At 33.6% G+C, this 14942-nt stretch overlaps 2 protein-coding genes across 2 annotated transcripts; both read right to left on the bottom strand.

Annotated features, from left to right (window-relative positions):
* Positions 1–2960: 2960 nt before the first annotated feature.
* LOC149423411 (multiple inositol polyphosphate phosphatase 1-like) lies at positions 2961–5429 on the bottom strand. The gene is made up of 5 exons (XM_089632235.1): positions 5258–5429; positions 4217–4656; positions 4002–4103; positions 3229–3701; positions 2961–3111 (listed from the first exon to the last, which is right to left on the bottom strand). The coding sequence occupies exons 1-5, from the start codon at positions 5427–5429 to the stop codon at positions 2961–2963; spliced, it is 1338 nt and encodes a 445-aa protein (XP_089488361.1).
* A 6600-nt stretch (positions 5430–12029) lies between these two features.
* On the bottom strand, positions 12030–14942 carry LOC149423410 (multiple inositol polyphosphate phosphatase 1-like). The gene is made up of 5 exons (XM_089632234.1): positions 14768–14942; positions 13551–13990; positions 13338–13439; positions 12318–12790; positions 12030–12194 (listed from the first exon to the last, which is right to left on the bottom strand). Exons 1-5 carry the CDS (start codon positions 14940–14942, stop codon positions 12044–12046), a joined length of 1341 nt encoding a protein of 446 aa, XP_089488360.1. The 3' UTR covers positions 12030–12043.

Here is a 14942-nt window from a genome sequence, read left to right as displayed (position 1 = left end):
ACAGCATACGGAAAAGCTGTGTAAATTCTTGATGCTAGGGATCACAGTTTAGGGGTTGTTCTGTTTCAGATGTAACCAAAAGATTTTCTGCTTTCAAAGACATTTTGTCCTACGTGTTAGCATTTTGTATAAGAATGCTCTGTTATTAAAAACATAACCCGTACAATGATCCTCTTTTTATGACGGCGTTCAAAAGGTCTTGAAACACCTTCGTTAAAAGGGACAAAAGAAAATCGAATCATTAGAGACGGAACAACAAAATCAAAGCAACATCTTTCACCTGGAAAAAATCTTGTATGATCTTGGCTCTGGAGGGAAAGAACTAAATTGGCATCGTTATTGAAATAATTTACTTTGCCAGGAACATGAAGTTTTCTGAAAGAGACAGTATTATAGAAGCGATTTTTATAAAGGCTCTATTCTTCGACATCACAAATACTTATATCCTACATGTAATATGATATATGTAATTTCTTAAAATAAGCCAAAAATGCGTATATTCTTGGTGTCTTATATCAGCACAAATATAGGGGACGGGCAAACTGAGTCTACAAACGGTCGATTTAATCACTAAATGGTTTACAAAAATTAATTATTTGAATAATTTTAAAACAAAGTAAGAAATCAATTAAAGGAAACTGTCACAGCTAATCTTAGCCATAAAAGTGTATTTTTACAGTTGTTTGATTTTATTTAAGCGAAACTATAAGAAAATCTTCAATTTATTTAAAGCATATTTTTGGTGTTCATAATGTAAACTAATTTGTAGTAAAGATTTATTGAAAATGGTGATTTCATATTACCTTCGCAGTTACTATAAACAATGTTATCTGTTTGTTTGAAGCGGTAAGCAGTCCGGTGGAGAGTTTTGTGGTAATTTACGTTGCATTTGCTACACAAAATTTCTGATAATCTTTTAAGCTGGTAACATAATTTCCATCGTGAATTATGCAGGAATAAACCTTGATGTATAAAATGTTGTCAAATTCCATAATTTTCCCATATTTTGAGTAAAAATGTTTTAAATGAAACGGCGTAGATTTTAAGTTAGTGGGTACCAGAATAGTTATTAGGGTCGCAATATATTTAATTATAAGCATTTTATAAATATAATTATTTCTAAAAAAAGCAATTTAATTCAGAATCGGAATATTCAGCCATTAATTATTTGTTGAAAGCGTTGAATTTTTTAAGGAAATTTTAAATATCTCCTGTCATTATCTATTGTACACGTATTCATTGTACGGCCCCGAGTCCTCTATTCAGATCCTTTATAATGGAAATTCTTAGTTAAGAGCCTCCTCTTCGATTATTGGGTTTGAAAAATCCGCATTTATTCCTCCCCAAGTTAAAAATCAGAGGGGGGAAAGAGAATAATAAAACCTGCTCATTAATATACTACATAAAAAATATTAGATTGGACTTTACAGTTTTATTTTATTACTAAAACTAGACTGCAAAACATCATTTTAATTTTCAAATCATTTGATTTCATAAAGCAACCTCGCTCGTGGTACTCTAAATCTTAAAAAAAGGTTGATTTTTGACACGGCGAAAAATGAGTAGATATTGAAATTTATTAAAAATCTCTCAAAATTATTGGTAATCCGCTTATATACGGGATTGCAGGCATTAACGAATGAAATGGTTTCCTGATAAACTTGTAGTAAATTACGAATAGATAAATTCGTAATATGCGATGTCAGAACACGTGTTCATGTAAATGCGAATATTTTTGCATTTCATCATGATGTTATATTAACAAGGCACGTCTTCCGATGTGAGATATTTTCACTTTTCTCGGTGGTTTGTTTTCTTATTCTTCACCAATTTATCCCTTTTTCCATTGTTCATTGCAATACATAAAAAAGTTCAGATCTAATGGACACTATTTGAAAGTAAATACATTTTGGGATTTGTGGATTCTAAGAAATTACAATCAGTCTAAAGAACTTACCTGATTGCTTTAAAAGCAGCAATAACCCGATTTTGATTATACCTTCGTACGTATAAAACTTACTTTTTACAACTAATTTTGCACAGATATTTTATACCTACAATTAAGTGTGTACAAAATTTCTGAATTATGTTGTCCAGGGTCCTTTATGTATTTCAATGGTCCGAGGCAACGGGAACCTTTCTGAATCCGGAATGCATTGTCTCGACTAATAGGATATTTCACAGGAATTTGCGATTAAGATCTAGAAGTTCAATCTGAATCCTAAAATATAATGAATGGAGGCGAAGGTAAAAATAAGTTAAGAGCTGAAAAACCGAAAAAATAATCAGAACCACTTGAAAATGGGTTCGCTTGGAAGAGCAAGACGACTGTTAGGGGAAATCGAATACCTACTGGGTAACTAAAGGGATTAAGAATTTGGAAGAGTATTTTTTATGCAAGAAGGTATATTGTTATTTTTCAATTACCGTAAGTCCATGCGCACACGATCAACTCTAGTTACGTTCATTACGGTATGGAGGTGCGCACTGCGCACACAAGGCGACGCGGAACTAGGAAGATATTTTTAAAAAAATTGTATGGATTTTGAAATAGTTACCAACTGTTGACGCAACTAAAGTTGCTCACGTGCATCCGAATGAAAGTTTTTATGTCTCAAATTTGACTACTAAAGAGATTTCTACTATTTTGTGTTGTGTGAAATATTTGATGAAACAAAAATATATTTTTATATTTCGACTATTGGTCGATCGTTTTTTTTTATTTTTATTTAAAAAATTATTACTAGCAGTGTACATTTTTTTGCTGTAAAATAAAGACGATATTTTTATCAAATTTAAAGCACAATATTATTTTCATTAAACACTAAGTTATTTAAAGCAAAATGATATAATATAATCAATTACCACTTATTCATAATATTTTAATTACCGACATTAATGCGATGTCAACATTAATATTGGTAATTCCTACTTAATATCTAATAGGACGATTGGAATTTTTAGACATTGCAGAAGTCAAGGTTGCAAGTTTCAGTCACTTTTAAGAATTCTTTTAGGTACTCCCATTTGCAAACTCCCTTTGGGCACCCCTCAAGTTCCATAACTCTCTCGTTCAAGAAGAATTGCACTTCATATTCACCAGAGCTGCACCTGTAAACAAGATTAGATAATGTTAGAAAGTGCTTTAAATAAAATACGAAAACTTGGATTGTACGAAATAAAATGTTAGGTATTAATTCCGCACACGATAATAACAATAACACTTACTCCATTAAAATAACGGCTATGTTCCCAGCAAAAGGACTGTTTAAACTGGTCCTGAACTTTCTGTTGACCATCAGACTCTCGTATCCTGTGCCCATGAGAGGCTGGTCGTCCTTTCCGAATCCAAGAGTTGTGAACATCAGGTTGAGAAGAGTGTCGTGGGAGTACATGTTAATGACCCTTGGCTTGGCCACCTTATCAGCAACAGTCTTCTTGAAAGTTTCCATCATGTTCTTCAAGGGCAGGCAACCAAGCTTGGGGTGGAAAGGATGGCTGAATCCAGACTTGTAGTACTGTGCCAAGTCCTCATAGTATTCCATTAGAAACAGTTCTGACTTTGTGAAAACAGAGCACCAAGCTGAAACCTCAGTGGGCCGAAGGCTTTTGTCGTAACGGCAGTTGTCGTACATAATGTCGATGTCGTCATGCTTCAATTTCTTGGAGAAACCAAGCCTCTTGGTCACGTCGGTTAACAGCTGAAAAAATTCTATACATAAGGTTTCGTATTTTGTAATGCAGAAATATAAATTGATTTTGTCGCGAAATTATCTGCAGTTGAAAGAATTTCATTCAGCGCCATGGATGCACAGAGGTGTGTGATGTTATTCAAACTTACAGTGCGGTCTGGAATTGGCGCTATTACAATATATGTACGTGACTAGGCACTATAATAACGGTTGCAGCATCGATGCCCGCAATTGCAAAAACGAAATATCACTACCGACTTAATGAGATTTAAATATTTTATTTGTGTAGTGTGAAAATTGTTGGTTTACCTTTTGATAGTCGTTCTGTTGGCGGAAGATCCTCTTTTGTTCCTTTTTGAAGTCATCATTGTCATCCACTTCAATAGACCATTTGGGGCACATGTCATAAGGCTGCAAAAAATATAACAACATTTGTAATCAATGTTTAAAAAAAATATTAAAATGTTTGTGTAACTATGTTAAATATCTATATATTTATAAATGACGAAGGTTAAGTTTCTTACCCTAATCACTTCATCTTGCTCCCTTGGGTCATCAATGGTAATGTTTTCGTATGAACCGAATAGTCCTTCAATGCTAGCCCTGCAACTAGCCCAGGTCCTCTGTTCACTAGTATGCCTGAAATAGAACTGTTCCGGAGAGTATCCAGTTAAGAGTTCAGGGTATCTCTTCTGGTATCTAGCGGAGATTTGCTTCAGTTCTTCCCATCCTTCAGTAGTCAAATAGTTTCCTTTGTCCTCAATGGTCTCGTCCCATTTCCAGGCAGTCAGAGCGGCCAGATCTGTATCGCACAGAGCATCTTCCTTAGAAACCAGGCCTGAAGCATAGTTCTTTAAGATAGAAGATTGGAGGTCGATTGCCAGTTTCATTTCCAATAAATCTTTTGGTGAGGCATAGCGGGATCCATGACGATTCAGCGACCAGAATTGAATTGGTTTGCATGCTGAAACGAGACACATATTCAGATATTATATATGCAGAGGTGGAAGGTTACTACCTGTTAGATTTAATTAATGAAACCCCCTTGTTAACTGAGGACCGGTCTTGAAAGATGCTTGCCTTTGTCAGGACGAAGGATGAAAGAATGATTCTTATCAAACCGTTCGACACTTTACAAGTTTTTTTATTATTTAAATTAAGTCGTCAAAACAAAAATATTTTTCTGATTTGCAAACAATAAATTATCAGTTTTTATAAACATGTAAAAATTTTAATGTTTAGTTTCACAGAAAATAAAAATAATGTTAAATAAAAAAAAATATATAATAAAAATTATTTTTTGAAATTGGACCACAAGATTCATTAGCAGGTTTAAATAAAATTAGGTTATTAAAATTATTGTAGTTATTCTCAAATGAAACCTTAACATGGTTGTTTAAAAATCAGAAAACATTTAATATATAAACAAAATTAGAATTTATGGTTTTATTTTAAGATTTCATCAATTAAAAAAATGGATGAAATCTTAAAATAATATATTTTTAAAAATTATATTTTAAGATTTCATCAATTAAAAAAATATTTAAAAATACTGGTATTCTTACTTGATTCAGATCCTGCAGTTCCCCTTGCGACACTGTATGAAGTCTTAGATCCAAAAAGTATGTAGGGATTGGAGTCAGAAGACAAACATTCCCCCCTAGGCTGTAACAAAGACTTTGCACTGCACACTGCCAATAAGGCTGCTAAGGCTAGCAGTACTTTGAATCCAACCATGTTGTTGAATTGCCGAACAATAACTAAATTGTAAGTGCAAGTACCAGCGCTCGATACGTTACAAACGGTAGTGTGATAAAATATTTTAAAAAGTTTGGTTTTATATACCTTTTAGTATTGAGTTTAAACTATCTCGGGTATCTGAGCATCTGATGTTAATGACTCCGATTAGAATCTCAACAAGGTAGATTTAACGATGAAGATAAGTACCCTAAGAAGACCGCATGATTTGACCGAAAAAACAGCGTGGTCGATAAAAGGCATGGCTTTATCATTAAAACAACATTGTATAATAAATGTGTTCGGGTCAGACCGTTGAATCGAGGTTTTTATTAATCATAATTGAAATCTATTATGTGGTTGTGATAAATGAATGCGTGTGACGCAAAGCCTGATTAGGTTTGGAAGACGACCTTGCCGAGGTAAGGTAATTGAGAAGTTTGCAGAAATCTTGTGGAATGGGTGGTTTTTTATGTTTTATTAATGTCAATGTGGTTTGTTAAAAAATGCAAAATTAAAAATTTTAATGAATATTTACACTTACGCGATCAATTAATGATATTAATAAAATAAATCGGTGTTAATATTTTTTATCAACTTTAAACATTTTTTTTAAATATTGGAAGTAGTTTAAATATCTCACTAATAAAGTTTATAGGAATTTAACGTATTAAATTATTATACATTATTTTTTTAAAATTTTAACCCCACAGGAGGCCGCGATGAAAATAATTTCCCTCAGAGCCTGTGTTATCTTTTGGGATGCTGTGTGGATGGTCTTTTTTAAAGAACGGGAGTAGAGGAAGTTCTAAAGGTAAACGGTATGAGGGTTGGGTAGGAATCTAGGGATCAATGTATCCAGGAGTGATGGACATATGAAAGTTTCCCTCCTACTTCGGCGCAAGGCGATGGGTCGAGAGACCAGTTGGACAGGTCTAAGGGTCTCCCCAAACTAGCCTACACAAACTACACAAACACAGGTACACAAACCCGCCTGCTAAAATCTCTTTCCAATATGACAACATTGCTGATATTCCAACTAAAAATTTTTTCAATTGGAATCGGATAATTTCAGAGACGCTGTACTAAATACGTAATAATATTATAATAGTATAAATTTACTGTTACGCTCTACAGAAACTCTTAAAATATACTATAATACAGAAATATTAACAAATTCAGAATGAATTATTTTACCCAGATTCTAATGAACAACATAATAATTTATCAACGCCCTTCATGCAGATGAAAACAAGGTCCCAATCGAGAAAATGCATTTTGTTTTAAACAGCTATATCTTTGAAAATTATACATATATACATATATATATATATTTTTTTAAATAAATTTAAATATATTTAATTATTAAAGTTCTTTTAAATAATACTCCAATACCCCAAATACAAAATTATTGCCTGAAATTAAAACCTACTTTTGTAATAAAAATCCATAATCTAAAGTTAAAGTCAGTGTTGGGCCGTTTAGTGATGTTTCATTTGAAAAAAATGGTGACCGGATAACTCTTCAAAATGACAATTAAACTCACCTATAAGAAGTGCTATAAAGTTAAATAAAAAACATATGCTTAGATAGTTACACATGTGACCTGTATAAACTGTTTTTTCTTTCATCACTTTTGATAACTTTAAAGCACTTTTTATACGTGTGTTGAATTATCATTTTGAGGAGTTATCATGTAACCGAAAAAAAATTATATATTTTATTAAAAAACATTACGATAAAAATACAAAAAAACTTCCGCATCTCCGGTCCGGTGTGTGGTAGGTGTAGGTAACTATATTTAAACTAAAGTAACTATATTTATTTAGATAAAATATTCTTCCACACAAAAGACAAAAAATTGAAGATGGGGAAGACATGGTTCACATTTTTAAATACATAAACATATAGTTGGGAGATACAAAGATTTTGATATAATTTGTTTATACAGTAATAAAATTATCGGACGAAAATGTCACTCCCGTTATTCAAGTACGACCGACGTAAACCCTTTCCGCCAGAAAAGTATTAATTATTAATATACCTATTAATTAATTTTGTAATTAAATAATTAAAGCTAAGTTATTACAATACGGTTTATAATCGATAATAGCATAAAGGAAAACACTAGAAATGTCTACCATATAATCAAAAAAATAAGTATTATGCGTTGTTTTTTTTATGTGTATATAAATTGAAAGAGTTTGCTATTTATTTATTTATTTAAAGTTATAAATTTAATTAATGTGGTTGATAGAGAATTGAATTACGTTTAATCTTTGTCAATGTCAATTGTTACGTTGTAATTTGATTATAACATTTTGTTACGTCGTGTTGATTAATGGGTGGGCGCTTTTGACTTCTTAGTTATATGTTATGTTTAAATATTGACGTTAAAGAGGTTTTCAGATTTTAATAGTCGTGTATAATGTAATAATAAAATGTTTTAGTAATATGTTATGTTTAAATATTGACGTTAAAGAGGTTTTCAGATTTTAATAGTCATGTATAAGGTAATAATAAAATGTTTTTATGCTTGCAAAATTATTGACAACTGTATAAAGAATTTAAAATATAAAAAATAGGTATGACTTTCAAGTCAACGAAAGTTTAATGCAATTCTCTCGATAGATATTTTGTATAAGACCAAAGCACCATAAATAGTTTTACGTTTAAGCGATTAAATTGTTGATTATTAGAGCGATATTTTTGTTTCATGTGAAACCGCACAAGAGTTCCAAATGCTTCCAATCATCTGAAGCCAGTGAGACTAAGGCATCCCCAATCAGGGTAAGTTGTTTGGTTGAAGGTAGTTGGGAGGGGGAGGAGATTCACCAAAAAAGCCATTTCAAGCAAGGTTTCAATTCTGAATGGTAGTCTTACGCCAGGGCGAAATTAAGAGTATCTTCCACTCTGGAAGGTGCCGCAAGTATACTTTAAAATTAAACAAATAAAATTTCCTTGCCCACGCCGGTATTACGAGAGCCTTACCCCTTGACCACCCCTAATATTAATTTTGGTTTGAAATTCGAAAAAAGTGGGTAAATATAAAATAAATAACGAAAAGTATATATAATTATAGTATAATCACTCTTTTCTTAATATGAAGCAAATTAAAATACCGAATTTATTACTAGAACTGATGATAAATACTTGATGGGTATAGATTGATGGATTGCATTTGCATTGATAGCTCCTGCTACAACGGTATTCAGCACAATCGATTGACAAAGGATTTATCAATAATGCCGATAACTTTTCATCTTACACGAGCACGACTGCAGATCGGTAACGTACCAACAACAGTTCACGTAGAATAAATTAAAAATATTAAGTCGTTGTGAATTTTGTTTATTCGTTGGCGATCTGCAGTCATGATCGAGGACATTGACAAGTTACGATATTACCGTTAAATTCAAGGAGATTTAAAGGCTTTTTATTCGAGGAATTCTTTGGACATCTAAAGAATAAAATCGTTATTGCCAGGACGCAGGATCTGCTGCGAAGTGCATTTATATGATATTCATTTGAAAGTAGCTATAAATTTGTTGTTATCCATTATAAATAAATGAAACATAACTAAATAACTGTGTTTGAACCACTTTATATTTTTTTATCTAAATGCCGACCGGTTTCGGAACAACCGTTCCTTCCTCAGGGAAAAATAAATACTACCTTTAATATAAGTATGATTACAAGTAAGTATATATATTTTGCTCTGAGGAAGGAACGTAGTTCCAAAACCAGTCGGCTTTTATATATAAAAATATATATAGTGGTTCAAACAATATAATATTTTTTCATGCATTTATATAATTTTGTTCACATGTTCGGAATCAACTTAACTGTCACGTTCGGGCAGTTTAATAAATTCTCATATCTATGATAGGTCCCGTTATTCCTTCATTTTGGAATCACCAAGGCTTTGTATATTTTAATATGTAAAAAAAAAGTTTATTAAAACTTTACAGCTTACGGTGTTTATATTTTAATACTAACAATACCCCGCCACGCGTTGCTGCGTCTCAGTTTGTTTGTGCAGACAGAAAAACCATAGCGCGTTATGCTTTTACGTCCATCAGATGGTGCTGTGTTTCAAAAAATGCTCGTTAGTCCAACAGATTACGCTATTATAAAAAAACACGTTTTTTCCTGTCACAGGTGACATCTATGAATTATATGATGTGTCAAAATTACAAAGAAATCGGTTAAGCACATTCGGAGATTTAAGATTTTGAACAAACGAACATTAAAATTTTTAAATACTGAAGACAATATTAGTGATTTCTAAACGAAAATCTGAAACAGAAAAATCAGAAAAGGAAACGGTCACATCGTGTCCCAGATGTGACCGTTTCCTCTTCTGATTTTTCTGTTTCAGATTTTCGTTTAGAAATCACTAATATTGTCTTCAATATTTAAATATTACAATTTGAGGTTTTACTCAATAAAGTTATTCCGAAAAATAAATATTTATTCTAGACTTGCAGAAAAGTCAACAGATGTCGCACATTAAAAATAAAAAAATAAGATAGGTTTATCTAAAAAAAAAGACGCTGTCTGGATTGCATTTAGTTCGGGTTGAATCTTGCGATCATACATAAAGATAGTTGCCAATAAAAATGTGCGGTGAAAAAAAAAAGGAAAAAATGAAGACAATGTTAGTGGTTCTTTATTCGAAGTATGATACAGTTAAAAGTGACCGAGGGGAATAGGGTCCCATTAGCTCAGTCGGTAGAGCACTGTCCCGGAAAGACAAGGGTCCTGGGTTCGTGTCCCAGATGTGACCGTTTCCTTTTCTGATTTTTCTGTTTCAGATTTTCGTTTAGAAATCACTAATATTGTCTTCAATATTTAAATATTACAATTTGAGGTTTTACTCAATAAAGTTATTCCGAAAAATTAACATTTTTATTTATATTATATGGAACTTTTTATCATATTACTGTATTTCGTTCAGAAATTTTCATTGACTGACAATTAACAAAAGATTTCACTGACGAAAATAGTAGAACGATTACGCCATCTTTCGGCAATTTGGAAAACAAACGTTGCGCGTGCTTACCGCAAACTCACGCACAGCATTATCAAGAGTGAACTCAAAGTCGGATGGGTGATATATTTATTCGCGTCATTGATGATGCGCTGTCTGAGAAATTTCTTGGATAAATAGTACATATATTTTATGTGCATCAATGTCTAACCTAATGCCGTTTTCATAAGGCCCAAATATTAATTTAATATGCATCCAGACATTTAGCGCCCTCATTATAGAAGTTTATCTCCGGAATATTTCAGAGTAACTAACGGCAATGAAAATCTCAATAATATCATCAAAATATTTACTAAACATAACACAGTTCAAAGATGTCCCAATAAAACGAATGTACCTTTACAAATTCTTCACAAATATAATTAAAAATATAAATTATGGATAGTAAATAGCACAGTTAAAATAAAACAATACCTACAAAGATTGACATATATTTTAAAATCAACATCACATGTCATGTTTTCAGTGCCAAACAATAGGAAATTATGTAAATCACTGACCTGTTTTAAATGAACCCCGCACAGGATTCCCTGAGGAAAATAATTTCCCACCCATTTGTCATCTTTGGGGATGCTGTTGAAGGGTCTTTATTAGGAATGGAAGGATAGAAAGTTTTGGGAAGGAAAAGGTTACGAGGGGTAGGGAGTAATCTGGGGGTCAGTATGTCCAGGACACTGTGGTACAATTCAATATTCCGAGAGAGTCTCGCTGGGGAGGTCAAAGGGTCTCCTTCAACTAGTTTCTCGCGATCTGTCGTTTCACACAGCTGGTGGGCAGATGCATCCGCCACTATTTTTTTTTATTTTTTATAGTGAATACCTCACAAGAGTCCCAACTGCTCCCGTCTGGAGCCAGTGAGACTATGGCATCCCCAATTGGGGGATGTTGTGAGGCTGTAGGTAAGTGGGGAAGGGAAAAAGGAAGGTGGGGAAGTACCTGGCTATTCAGATCTAGTCACTAAACACGGCTAAAGCCATTTGGAGCAACGTTTCAATTCTGAATGGTGGTCTTACACCAGGGCGATACTGGTAGTATCTTCCACTCTGGAACGTGCCGCAAATATACTATATATTATTTTAATTAATTAATTGTGAAATAACACAAATTAATCAAATAAAATTTATTTGCGCACGCCGGGTTCGAACCCGCGACCTTCGGAATGGCAGTCCGATGCGTTACCACTGGACTATGCCGGCCGTCAAACTAATAGACTTAGACAAACCTCACCCCATGAACCCGGGCACCCCTCTAACTTCACCAAACGTAGCTAGCCACTTGGGGAGAGCTATAGCAGAGGTGTTGGTCATCCAATAAATGGTACCTTTACCCGCCTCCTAAAATCCTAATCTTCCGTTGGACGATGGTCGACAAAAGCTCTTTGCTTGGACAAATTACATACAATTTATAGTTTTCGAGCTGCTTTTTCCATCAATCTTCAATAATTAGTCCTTTATTGACATATTATTAATAAAAAAAATTGAAGCCACCAAATGTACCTAAATATTTTAGAAAATAACTTAATGTATATGAGTATTTATTATTGACACCAATGTTAGCTCTTTTAGAGATTACAGAAGTCAAGATTGCAAGTCTCAGTTACTTTCAAGAATTCTTTCAAGTACTCCCAGGGGCAGACTCCCTTAGGACAGCCGTCCAGCTCCATAGGTTTCTCGTTGAGGTAGAACTGTGCTTCGTAATCTCCGGAACTACACCTGTTAAAATCAATATCAATCATTAAAAAAATATAGGAACAAATTCATTATTATAATAAAGACAGCATATTTTTTGTGTTAATAACTATGTCACAAATGGATCATAAAGTAGATTCAACTTACTCGTGTAAAATGACTGCAATATTCCCGGCAAACGGAGTGTGCAAACTGCTCCTAAATGTTCTGTTTACCAGCAGGCTCTGGTATCCTGTTCCCATCAGAGGCTCGCTGTCCTTCCCGAATCCAAGAGTTGTGAACATCAGGTTGAGGAGAGTGTCGTGGGAGTACATGTTGATTACTCTTGGCTTGGCCACCTTTTCCGCAACTGTTTTATTAAAAGTCTCCATCATATGCTTCCATGGCAAACAACCAAGTTTCGGGTTGAAACGATGGCTGAATCCAGATTTGTAATAATGCCCCAAGTCTTCGTAGTATTCCAGTAGATGAAGTTCTGATTTGGTGAATACTGAACACCAACCGGAGACTTCTGCGGGTCTCAGACTCTTGTCGTAGCAGCAGTTACTGTACATGTTGTCGATATCTTCATTGTTGAGGTTCTCGATGAAACCAAGTCTCTTGGATACGTTAACCAATAGCTTAAAAAAATGTTTCATCAGTTTTCATTTATCTTAGAGTTCTAGTTATACTGCACCATAACAAAAACAAGGAACATGGTAGATGATTATATGTATTCAATAGATCTCTCTAGCAAATTCAAAAATACTTTTACTGGAGACTCCTCTGCCGGAATAATACTAATCGAGGTAGTGTTAAAGGCATACACATTTGATTCATCACAATGTCAATCATAATAGGTATAAGTTTGACTTCTGAGAAGTATAAGAAAGTGTTAACTGAACGGAAAGGTCATAACCTCAATCTATAGAAACTGTTTTGAAATATATTAATTAAAAAAAATATTTCCCATGGATTAAAGATAGCTATTTTACAAATAGGCAAATTGAGATTGGATACTTGAAATGTATGTCTTTATGAAGTAAAGGCTTACACCAAAATTTTATAATTTATTATTATTATTATTCATGTTTGCAACGTGGTTGTCCGCATATTATGCGAAAAAATAAATATCCCCAAAGGGTTTTAAATTTTAAAACAGTAAAAACTTTTTTAACAGTCAATTACCGTTCGATAGTCATCCTGCTGACGGAAAATAATCTGTTGCTTGTCTCTGAAGTCAGGATTGTCAGCTACTTGCTTGTACCATTCGGGGCACATGTTATAAGGCTAGAAACAAAATAATTTTATTATTAAAAATAAATTTAAAAAAACGCTGTTGAAATATCAATTGGGTATGTTGGAAAATAATTTTTCAGAGTAATAAAAATATTTTTTTACTCTAATAACTTCATCGTTTTCTTCGGGTTCTTCAATTGTAATGTTTTCGTATGAACCAAAAAGTCCTTCAATGCTAGCCCTGCAACTGGCCCAAGTTCTCTGTTCATTGGTGTGCCTGAAATAGAACTCTTCGGGAGAGTACCCTGTTAAAAGTGTTGGGTATCTTGTCCGGTATCTAGTAGAGATTTCCTTTAGTTCCTTCCATCCTACGGTTGTTAGATCGTATGTTTTATTTTCAATGGTCTCATCCCACTTCCAAGTAGTCAGAGCAGCCAGGTCTGCATCACATAGAGGATCTTCTTTAGGAGCCAGGCCAGAGGCGTAGTTCTTCACAATCGAATCCCGGAGGCCTATTGCCAGTTTCATGCCATCCAGTTCATTTGGTGATGCGTAGCGGGATCCATGGCGATTAACAGACCAAAACTGGATTGGTTTACATGCTGAAAGGAGAACAATAAAAAAATTGTGAGTTCCCACGGAGAAAAATGAGTATTGATAATTTATTAACAATCTCTTCCAATTATTCGTAAACCGGTAAAGTACAAGATTGCAGGCCCTAACGAATTAATAGGTCTCCTGTTAAATTTTTAGTAAAATATGATTATATTATCACGATGTCGGAATTTGGTCATTATATATTATAAAGGCAATTGCAGGTTCATGGACACGTCTTCCGATTTATAAGGAATTTACTAAAAGTTTATCAGGAAACGGTCTATAACGCCGTTTTAAACAGGTCTACCAATAATTTGAAGAGATTCTTAATAAAATAGCAAAACTTATTTTTCTCCGTGTATAAGCAATGTCAACATCATATTACCATGATTTACATTGATTAGTACTAGGTTTCAACTTCTGTTATCGTCTATCACGCAACTTTTAGCAGTCTTTTTAAAGTAAAGCCCATCTATTCCCTAGGTCATTTTTGGCTAACCTCGGGAAGTAGAAGTTTTAGTTGCAAACACAAAGTAAACACTGCCTCGTCCAGTGGCTCCATCGAATGTAATATTTTAATTCACATACGAAATTTTCATGTGACGTGCGTGAGAAGTGAGATTGCAGAATAATAATATTATATGGCTCGAAATTTTACAAGAACTATATTGTACGTTCCATAGCAGGTAGGTCGAATTTTGTTGCTAATGCTTTCAAAATAAAAGAGTTTCCATGATTTATTCTCCTAAGCCACTTAAAACAGTATTATTAAAAAGACCTACTTGATTCCGATTCTGCGTTTCCCCTTGCCACACTATATGATGTTTTGGACCCCAAAAACAAATAAGGATCGGAGTCAGAAGATAAACAGTAAGTTAGAGGCTCTCCCAAATACTTTTTTCCGCCGCAAAGAGTTAATATTCCAGCCAAAGCCAGCAGTTCTTTGAATCCAACCAT

The sequence above is a fragment of the Hesperophylax consimilis genome, chromosome 5 (genome assembly GCF_061612785.1).
Source record: "Hesperophylax consimilis isolate HC1 chromosome 5, BYU_Hcon_1.0, whole genome shotgun sequence".
In the NCBI taxonomy this organism is placed as follows: Eukaryota; Metazoa; Arthropoda; class Insecta; order Trichoptera; family Limnephilidae; genus Hesperophylax; species Hesperophylax consimilis.
The sequence above is the reverse complement of the archived record's forward strand: the minus strand, read 5'-3'. Positions and strand labels throughout refer to the sequence as shown.